This window comes from Anas acuta, chromosome 19, assembly GCF_963932015.1.
Source record: "Anas acuta chromosome 19, bAnaAcu1.1, whole genome shotgun sequence".
Taxonomy (NCBI): domain Eukaryota; kingdom Metazoa; phylum Chordata; class Aves; order Anseriformes; family Anatidae; genus Anas; species Anas acuta.
In genome coordinates this window covers 726,994-737,202 of record NC_088997.1, presented here as the reverse complement: position 1 = coordinate 737,202, position 10,209 = coordinate 726,994, and the positions used below count along the sequence as shown (strand labels likewise).

General features: G+C 59.4%; 1 protein-coding gene across 10 annotated transcripts in view; it reads left to right on the top strand.

Moving 5' to 3' along the window:
- The first annotated feature begins 2,265 nt into the window (after window positions 1-2,265).
- Window positions 2,266-10,209, top strand: part of RAP1GAP2 (RAP1 GTPase activating protein 2) — a 73,740-nt gene continuing 65,796 nt past the window's right edge. For 2 of the 10 annotated variants that reach the window (XM_068655844.1, XM_068655842.1), the window contains exons 1-2: window positions 2,267-2,472; window positions 4,611-4,727. In XM_068655844.1, the coding sequence (XP_068511945.1) occupies window positions 2,423-2,472; window positions 4,611-4,727 (167 nt within the window). In that variant the 5' untranslated portion in view covers window positions 2,267-2,422. Of the gene's footprint in view, window positions 2,473-4,610; window positions 4,728-7,845; window positions 8,101-10,209 lie in introns of those variants that run through there. The other 8 variants (XM_068655865.1, XM_068655864.1, XM_068655840.1 and 5 more) reach the window with 7 other exon arrangements.

Here is a 10,209-nt window from a genome sequence, read left to right as displayed (position 1 = left end):
GCACTGCTCTGTTCACACTGACTGCTGTGGGCCTTCTCTAAACTTTCTTGTAAAAAACCGAGTTTTTCTGCCATGACAGGTTGCTGTGGGGTGATGGATATTTGGGTGAGGAGGGCAGACTTCCTTGCTCAGGGAAGTGCACTCTGGTTGGGGTCATCTCGCACCCATCATAACCGCAGATCAGCACCTGCCCCGATGCCCTTGGTGCGCTCAGTTTGCTGTGTGTGGCAGGGCTGCTCTGTGCATCTCACTGCCACTTCCCCCAGCTCCTGCGCTTGCTTTGGCAGTCCCGAGTTACAGACAGGGAGGGCAGGTTCTGAGCGCATCGTGTTGCACCAGATTTGTACAGCTTTCATCGATTTTCCACCGGATAAAACGCAAGCCTGCAAACGACCAAGGTCGGGCGCTCGGGGGCAGCCAGCTCAGTGCTGGGGGGGCAGCGGCGGGGAGCGCGGGGCCGGGGCTGCCCAGCGCGCCACGCAGCCCCCGCTCGTGCCCGCACCGAGGCCCCCTGCGGAGACACGACGCCCCCCCGAAGGACGCCCCCGGCCCCTCCGCTCGCTGGGGGACCAGGAGGGCGCCGAGCCCCGGCCCCGCGGCAGGGTCGGAGCCTGCGGGCGGCGGCAGCGCCGGGTGTGCACTGACCCCTAGCGGCACCGGCACCGGCACCGGGAGCTCCCCGGCGGGCGGCAGCGGCTCTGAGCAGCCCAGCGAGGAGCTCCGCAGAGGGCTGAAAGCCAGAGGGGTTCGATGCGTTTAACGCTAGCCTGACATTTCCACAGGGGCTGGGAGAGATCTCACCCGCAGGGGTATTTGCTCGAGCTACGTAGTGCCATTTGCTGTCCCCCAAGGAGCTCCTGCTCTGCACCGCTCGCTGAGGACAAGCCACGGGGCTGAGCGGGGCTCCCTGCGGCAGCCTTGGGCCGGGAAATAATGGGGCCAAATCCGACAGCCTCACCTGGGTGTGCTGGCCCCAAAGGGAGACCCGCCTGTGATCAATGTGGTGCTGGCAGTGCAAAGGGGCAAATGGGAGATGCCTGATACGTTAATGTGTGGTTCCTGTGAGACTGTGCCATTTATTTATTTGTAAACCTCATTAGTTTATATATTTTTTTCTAAAATAAAATTTATTTTCATTCTTTAGATCTCCCAGGCCTGCAGAACCAGGTGTGCTGGACCAGGGCAGGCTGGTTCCCTGGCTCCAGGGCAGAAGGGAGAACCTTGGCCTCTCCCGCACCCGTTCTGTTCCCACCTGGCCCCGTTTGCTGCTTCCCCACCTGGCCCCTGCCAGGGAGTGAGTGCTGGAGAGAAGCCGAGGGAGCACCGAGGGATCGGAGAAGGCTGTGGCCATGCCCTGCTGGGGGCTGCGTAGGCCAGAGGGAGTGGGAGTGGGCTCGCTTGCTCTCAGCCTCATTAAAATCTGTTGTGTTCAGTATAAACAATTGCCTTGTCATCATTTCAGCCAAAGCGTCCAGCTCAGGACAAAGTTATTGGCCCTGCCACAGATGCTGCTCCCTGCAGCCCAGCAGGCTGCCAGCTGACGAATGCTGTCCTGTCACTGCAGGTGCTGCTTCTGGGCTCCCCCCAAGGGAGGGTCACTGCCCACATGCACAAGACCCCGGCTGAATCCCCGTGTGTGACCCTGGGAGAGCCACAGAGAGCCCTGCACTGCTTTAGTGAGGATCAGCTGAGACAGAGGTGTTGATGTGCTCTAGGTGGGCTCAGCTCCTGCAGGAGCGGGACTCTGCAATTACTAATGAAAGGTACTTACTTGGGCTACTGATGTTCCTTAATTTAAGTGAAGCTGCTGGATCGTGTACAACACCCGGCAAATGAGAACTTGCAAAATTTTGTTCTTACAAATCAGAAAAGTTAGGATGTAGGGACAGAACACTCCTTTTGTGAAACCACTTTCAGCGTGATTTGAATCTCCTTGAAATAACATCTAAAAGTAGTTCCAGTCCGTTCCCTAAGCACCAGGGGCCTCCCGTAACCGCACCGGAGGGGGGCACAGCCGGGACCCCCGGGCTCTGCAGCGCTCGGTGGGGACTCGCTGAGCGCCGGCTCCGGGACGCACCCGTTCCCTGGGGGCCACAGGGGGGGTGCGCGCCCCCGCTGCCGGTCCCGCGTGGTGCCCGGGGCGGCCGGCGGGGAGCGGCCCTGCGGCTGCTTTACGTAACGGGGCCGCCGCCGGGGCACCGGGGCCGGGCGCGGGGTGCGGGGAGCGGCGCCAGGGGGAGCGCGCAGGGCCCGGCCGCTCCGCACCGCTCCGCACCGCACCGCCCAGCCCAGCCCAGCCCAGCCGCGGCGCTGCCTCCGCGCTGCCCGCACCGGGACCCGCACCGGGACCCGCATCGGGAGCGCCCCGGGGCTCCGCTCCCCGCCCCGCCTCGCCGTGCGGCGCCGAGCCCCGAGCGGTGACATGGCCTCGGGCAAGGCGGCGGGGGAGCGGCGCTGGGAGCTGGTGCGCTGGTGAGTGGGGCCGGGGGGGACGGAGGGGTCCCGGGAGCTGGGGGCCGCGGGAGGTGCCCGGGGGTCCCCGCAGGGCCGGGTCGGGTCGGGGGTCCCCGCGCACGGCGGGGGCGCACTCTGCGCGGTGGTCCCGGCTTGGGTGTGCGGGGCAGCCCCCGGTGCTGGGGCGGGCGGGGCAGGCCGGTGCTCCGCTGGGGGGGGGGCACCCAGCCCCTCCCGGCACCCCGAGGGTCGCGGAGCAGCCCCAGGCGCGGGGGGCACCGGGTGCTGGGATGGGGACGTGTCCCCGGGCAGGGAAGGGGCAGCCCCGGGCTGCGGCTGGGTGGGGGGCGTTCGTTTGAGGTAGAGGAGGGTCAGGGACCCAAAGAGGGGAAATGTCCCAGCCCGGCACGGGAGAGGTGGGGGGCACCGGCAGCGTCCTGGTCCCACGCACACCGGGCTGGTGTGGCTGCCCCCGGGATGTCTCGGGACACGCGTGGGTGTTTGGGGAGCATCGTGGCTGCTGCCGTGGGGCTGAAGGGGTGCTGAGGCAGCCGTGGTGCGCGGGGACCCACTGCTGCTGGGGATGGAGTGCTCGGAGCAGCTGGGACAGGCTGACATTGCAAACAAGCTTTCTCTGTATCTTTTGATTTTTAATTGTGTAGTTTGTGACGTCCAGAGCGTGTGACTTTTGAGCAGGGCGCTGTAGCGATGCCAGGCTGTGAATGGAGTGGCTCCGGGTGACAATGCCCTGCTGGTGACGCGGGAGCTGGGAGCGGGCCCAGGGCTTGTCCCCATGTCCCAGCTGCGGCTGGGAGCCCCACGAGCCTGGGCAACTGCCAGAGTGGGAACCATTGCAAGGTTATTCCACAGTGTTTTTTTTTTTTTTTTTTTAATTATTTATTTATTCTTTTTTTTTATTCTTTTTTTTTTTTTTTCCGTTTTCTCCTCCCCTTGGCAGCCCAGAACACCTTTTCTTGCACACTGAGACACAAAGTATTATAATGGCTGCTTTGCTTGGCTGTTCTGCCATCCCTCTTTTCCTTCTCCTTCCTTCCCCCAAATCCCTCTGGCTTTCCTGTCAGTTCTTTCGCAGCACTATTACGTGCAGGAGCTGTCAGGGAGCACTGGGACTGCACTGCCCTTGGTTCCTTATACCAAGAAACCCAGCAGGTCAGCTTGTCCTGGAGACTCGCCACGAGCCTCCCTGGCTTATTTCTGCTGGGGCTGCGCCCTCCTGATTGCCCTTTCCTCTCGCCTCTGTTTGTCCCAATTAATGGGCACAGGAAGTGAAATTCCGTGTGAGTGTGTGTGTGTGTGTGTGTGTGTGTCTCCAACCTTGCTACAGAGGTTTTAAATAATTAATCACTTGCTGATGAAATTCCATATTCAGAGGCAGGCGTGTGAAGTGCAGCTGGCTGTGGGGAGGCAGGCAGCAGAGGTTCCCACTGAAGGATGGGAACTGCAGTTACATCTTGCTCACGTAATGGAGAACCCACACTTCTTTAATCAAAATAATAACCATTGATTCATCACTTGAATACTGTTTAATAAGCTTCAACATCTGGCCTGACATTCAGAACAATGTTAGAAAGGCATTAGTCTGCTCTGGGAGCTGGTAGCAGTGCTGGGGGCTCGGCGTGCCAGCGGGCAGGGCGGGGGGGATGCGCGGTGGCTGCCGGCCGTGCCCCCCTTTTCTGTGTGTGTCTGTAGGAGTGGGGCTGGCTGAGGGGTGTCGGGGGGGCTGCACCTGGCGGCAGCTCCATGGGCACTGGGCTTGGGGCACAGGAACCCCTGCGAGGCTCCGTGCTGCATCTGCCCCCGCTTCTCTTGGGGCCACTGCTCCTGGTGGCAGCAGGGCCAGGAGCGAGGGTGGCCGGGGGGTCCCTGTCCCTGAAGGTGCCCGGGAGCAGAGCCCTGTCAGGGCTGCGGCAGCGTGCCCGTGGGAACAGCGGCTGCTGGGCGGGGGGACCCCGCAGGGAGGTGGTCAAATGGGCAGTAATTTTGCTGCTTTCATTAAGGAACACACAATTATTACTATTATTGTCTCCCTTCCATCCTTAGGCAGCGTTTCTGAGCCAGTTGCTCCCCGTGTCCTGCATCTCCCTCTCCCATCCTGCGCTAATGAATATTTCAGTCTGTCTTGTTGTTATTTTTAGGTACGTGAGAGAGGGCCGCTTTCGGATCGAGGAGAGGACGCTGACGGCTTTCCAGTGGCTGTACTCCCCGCAGCAGCATCGCATCGTCAGCCGGGCGGACCTGGGCTCGCCCAGCAGGTACCGGGGGTGCGGGAAGCACGGCACGGCCCCGTGGGGCTGCCCCTGCCACCCCTCACCGTGAGCTCCTGCGGCACGGCCGGAGCTCTGCTGGGTCTCAGCCTCTGCTCCTGGGGCCCTGCAAGTGTCTGAGGCTGGGCCCTGCTTCAGAGCAAGGCTCTGGGAGCGGTGGTTGCAGACAGGAACCCGGTGTGAGCACACCTCTGGTTCGGAGCAGCAGAAAGGGCAAACTGCTGCCTGCCTCCCCAGGCCCCCTCCTGCAAATCCCGGGCCTTTGGTCGGGCACATCACCTGCTGAGGACCTGCTTAATGCATGTAGCACAACAATTTCCTCCAAAACTCATTGCAAATATGGCTTGGAGCCACGTTGTGGGGCTGTGCCATGGCTTTTTCTGCCTCTGATGCATATGCATTGCTGTCGTTTTAGATCCGAGTGTTTGGTGATAAAATGTCATTACCATAAAAGCCTCGTGGGCCTCCAGAAACCTATAGCGCAGCGCCCATTTCCCTGCTTGCTAAGAGTGGAAAACACACAAACAACAAAAAGCAAACCCACCTCCCCCTGTGGCTACGTGGCTGAAAGCTTTTCCCTCTGTATTGCAGCAGATCTGCTAGGAGAGCCCTTAAGAGCCTCGCAGCACTCACCTGCCCAGAGCAGCCCGAGGGGAGGAGGGGGGGGGCTGGGGGTGCCCCCGGGCTCTGCTCCCAGGGCCCCTCGCAGGGCGCAGCGAGCTCGGGGTGCAGGAGGTGCCTGGCTCCCAGCACGAGCTGCTGCTGCCAGCTGGCTCCTGAGGTGGTGATTCCTTTGCTTTGTGAAAAAAATCCAAATCACCGTGCTGGCTATTGATTTTTAACTGTTTTTTGCAAATTGCTGTCAAAGTTCACATTAATCTCACCATTGAGGTGTGTACATCGCGCGGAACTTAAATGCATGTAATGTGGTTTATAATTAGTGTTTAGTGCTACTGGAGCTGATTCCACCAGATCCGTTTGATTTTCCCAGAGGGCTGGGAGGTCACCTGGAGGGCTCGGGAGGGGCAGGAGGGGCAGGCGCTGAGCTCTGCTCCCTGGGGACAGGAGGTGTTAGGGCAGTGTCTCAGACACAGGGTCTGGTTTTTGGGTGGTGCTGCGTGGAGCCAGGAGCTGCACTCCATGAACCTTGTGGCTCCCTCCCAGCTCAAGGTATTGGGTGGCTGTGACACCAGTGGCCAGCTCTAAGTGGTGCCTGCATCCCTGCCAAGGGACAGGTTCACGTTGGCAGCAGGTGAGTGGGGGGTATGGGGTGGGGCTCGGGCTGGCTGTCACCTCCTGTGCCACGTCTGCAGGGTGAGCAGGGTACCCACACACAGCCAGCCCAGCGCTCCCTTTGAGCAGTGTTTTAGGCAGGTTCCCACCTGCCTGTTAAAAGTGAAACAATTAAAATACCCGTCCCGTTGGCCTGAGCTCCTGTGGTGGCTGAGGCAACGTCCCCACGGGTTTGTGCCGGGCTCTGCCACCCACCCTCAGCTCACTGCGCTGCGCCCCACGCTGCCCCACAGCCACCCCCAGCCTGCTGCGGGGCACTGCTTACAGGGTGGCCCCTGCGAGCCTGCTCCGGGACAGCAGGGAGGAGTCAGCTGCCTGTTGGGGATGTCTTTAGGCCTGCTGCTGATCGGAGATGTCTCTGTCAGAATGGAATAGGAGTTGTGTTTGGATTACGCGGTCAGCAGTGCAAGCAAAGCACCCCGAGGGGAGGGAGGTTGTAACACAGCTGAAGGCTGGTGGCACCGCCGTCCCCTTTGGTGGGCAGGAGTGAGATGCTCACCCCAGTGCACCACGCGCTGCTGTGCAGGCGTCGCTCAGGGGGTGGTTTTGTGCCCCGGGTGGCACAGTGGTGCCGGGGTGCCCAGCCGCATTGCAGGCTGTCACGTTAGCTATCGTCACGTCAATCAGATCCGGGGCTTTATGTCGCATTTGCTTCTTGTTCTGTGAGTGATGGTAGTGGGACAGCTGAACGAGAGGACGGGTGATCCATTGGAAGGCTTAATGTAACAGGTGTTTTATTGGTTTTATTATTTATACAAATTAATGGTCTCAGTCGAGCAGCACTGAAGGAGGGATGGGAGCATGCAGCCCTTCCCTGCTGGCTTTTTTCTCGTCCTGGTACCACAAACACTGCCGTGTGGGGCAGGCAGCTCCTGCGGGACACTTTGCTCTAACAGCACCCTGCGGGATGCCCACGCTGTGCTTCGATATCACGCTCTTGGACCTTTTGCACTCATTTGGGCCGGGATGCTGGAGGTGTTCCTGCACCCGCTGCCGGGGAGCACCACGCTGGGTATGGGGCTGGCAGTGGGGAGGAGAGCTGGGTGGCAGAGGCCGCTGTGGTTCTCGCTGGGCATGGGCAGGACATGGCACAGGGAGCTGCGAGCCCTGCACTGAGCGGCCTCATAGCTGAAGCCACTCCCTTGGGAATTATTGCTGTTAGACAGATGCCAGTGGTGCCAAAAATGGGAATTCCATTGGTTTCACTAATTCTCTTCAGCACCCAGTGGAACCAAAGTGATGCAGCGTGGATTGATAGGAGCACCGCATGTCCAGGAGCATCCTATGGGTTCTGCTGGATAACAGCAATGTGGTGCTGTGCCAAGTGCCCTGTGAAGCAGGCAGGGTGGCCCTACACCTGGCCCCATTGGCTGGAGGAGGAATTCTGCCTGCCAGTTCAGTGGATCCAGATTTTAGCCCTGGAAACTCCTGCCTGGTCCCAGCCAGTGTCTGCCTTCAATTCAGCCATAACGGATGAAAGGGCTCACACATAAAGGCTGAAGTCTGTTTTGCAACTGAATCCAAAGATTTTTTTTTCTCCTTTTTTTTTTCCTTCTTCCCACTCCAATAGCCTTCCCTGCCTCCCTCCCTGCAACAGCCCTTTTGCCCTGAAAGCTCCAGGGAGGTTGGGGTACGATCCCCAGCTTTCGCTGGTGGCTGTCACCCCGGCGGGGCTGCAGAAGCCCCCGGTGACACCACTGCACACCCTGCCGAGAGCCCGCTGCCTCTGGACCTCGTCCTCCCCTTGGGGCAGGGACGCGGCCCCAGCCCTCAGCCCTGAGCTTGGTGCTGCGGGGGGAGGCGTGCGGCTGTGCTGGGCCCCGGGGGGCTGTGGGTGCGCAGCTGTGCCCGCACCCCGCGCTGAGCCTCCAGCCCCTCCTGCTCGTGGCCGCGGCCGTGCTCGCCGCGAGGTGAGAGGAGCTGGGCGCAGTGCTGGGAACGGCGCTGCGATAGCTGCAGCTGCGCTTCGGGGCTGCCGTGGGGTGGAGAAATTCCCTTTCCCTGCCTTTATCCGGTGCTGATGCTCGCCGTGTTAGTCTTGCACAGAGAGAGCAGCCAGAAAATCAAGGTAAGATGCTTCTGAATCTCTCTAAATCTGAGCTGCCATCACGATGTACGGCAATATTTAAATAGCATGTGGGGACTGGAATATAGACAAGTATGATGAGCCTTTAGCAGCAAATATTTAAATCTGTATTTGTCCTTGTTTTTACCCTGGATGGGCTTGCCTGGATGTAAATGTGAGGCACAGCTGGGAGGTCTATTGTTGAAATGCCTTCCAGTTCTTGGTTTCTGTTTGCGTTTAAATATGTAAGGACTACTTCAGGCATGCAGACTTTCCGTGTCAGGCATGGGCACGGGGAATATCCAGGAACGTGCGAGCTGTGTGCCCGCGTGTGGCAGTGTCTCGGCGGGGTGGCTGCCAGTGCTTTTGTTAAATACCGAAAATTCAAAGGAGCAACTCCGGAGAGCTTTCCAGCGCTCTGCTTGTATCTGTCTCCGGGGGATTGCGATGGTTGGTGTTTGCCCCACTGCTGGTGGGGCTGGGGGGAAGGCTGCACTCCTGCCTTCAGCAGGGCACCTCATTGCCAAGGAGCCCGCGATATTCTGTGCATTTGACAGAAATAGGACATGGGAAGAGATTGTTCCGACCGCGTCCCTTTGCTAGCCCAGGGCACCCTTTGCGGGGGTAACCCTCCTCCCCTCTGCTTTTGAGCAAGATCTCTCGCTTATCTCTGCCAGACAAGAAAGCACCATGTCTGCTCGGCAGGCAGGGCAGAGCACCGTGCTTCTCTTTATCCTGCTCATCTCTGCAGGCAGAGCGCGAGCGGCAGCCCAGTGTGGGAGCTGACAGCGGGGCTGGTAAGGGCTGCGCGAGCCTGTCGTTTGCATCCCTGGTGTACGCAGGACATGAGATGAATCCTGCTGGCTACTGTCTTATTTCCTCATCTTTTGCATGCTCCAGCCTCTGCTGTTTTATTTCAGATTGCTTGTTGCTTTAGCAGCACAAGGGATGTAATATCTGTCCACACGGAGTGATGTATTGAGGGCTGGAAACGAGCCAGCGAGTCTAAATTCAGATTCAACAAGAAGTGTGATTCCAGACGGCAGGCTCACTCTTGGCGTGCACCAGCTTTAACAAATATTTCTTTCTCCCTTTGCAGCTGATTCTTCCCAAAGGGCAGTTCACGATACCCACAGCAGCAGAGCTGCTCCCCTTTGCTGATATCTGTTTTGTCATCCTTCCTTCCTTCCTCCCTCACCACTCAGCCTGTCTGTGTGGTGGCAGGGTCCTGGGGGCTGCTCAGAGTCCATCTGCTTCTGCTGCCTCTCTTCTACCTGGCGTTGGGCTGCTCTGTTTGTCATTAGTGGCTGCTGTGGAAACAGGAGCAGGACTTCAACAGCAACACCACCAGGAGGAATTTTTTTTTCCAGGAGCTAAAAACAGCTCCTTCTCCCCAGACCTCTCTGCGGTTTCGTGGGGGCAGATGAATCCCTGCTCAGCCTTAACATCTGCCTCCAAGCTGGATGCCAAGCCAGAAAGAGCTGTTCCTTGGTTCTGATTTGAATCTAGCCCAGATACTGCAAAACCCACCCAAAATGGTGGAAAAATACAGGTGATGTGGGCAAGATCTAGCAAGGTTTTGACAAGCTTGTGTCCAAATCTGGGGCGTGTGGTTTGCAGTATTTAGATGGAGCCCTGCACAAGTTTGGCCTTGAATCTGGGTGCCTCTTGCTGCCTACACCTGACCCGGTGCCAGCGCATCTGGCTGCAGGCAGCGGCTCCTCAACCTCCTGCTCAGGGGCTCGGGGAGCGCGGCAGCGAGGGGCGAGGGTGCCCATGGGCTGCCCACCGCTGTGGCAGCGCCCCGTGGGACGGCTTCGTGAGGGCACTGAGTGCCGCTGCGGGCTGCTCCCTGGTGCTGCTGGCAGGGGGCTGTCCCAGGGGTTCCTTGTGTTTAAAGCTCATAAACCTCCTCGTTCCCAGCCGAAACACGCTCGGGTCTCTCTCAGGCCTGTGCTTTCCTCCCACCCCGCATTTTGCCAGTCCTGGTTTTCAGTGTAAGCAGTTTTTTTTCTGTCTTGCCACAGTTTCTCCACAGACTGGTGGCGCACCCCCTGCCAGCCGGCTGTGTCAGCCAGGCCAAACGCTCACAGTGACCCTCGGCTGCCTCCT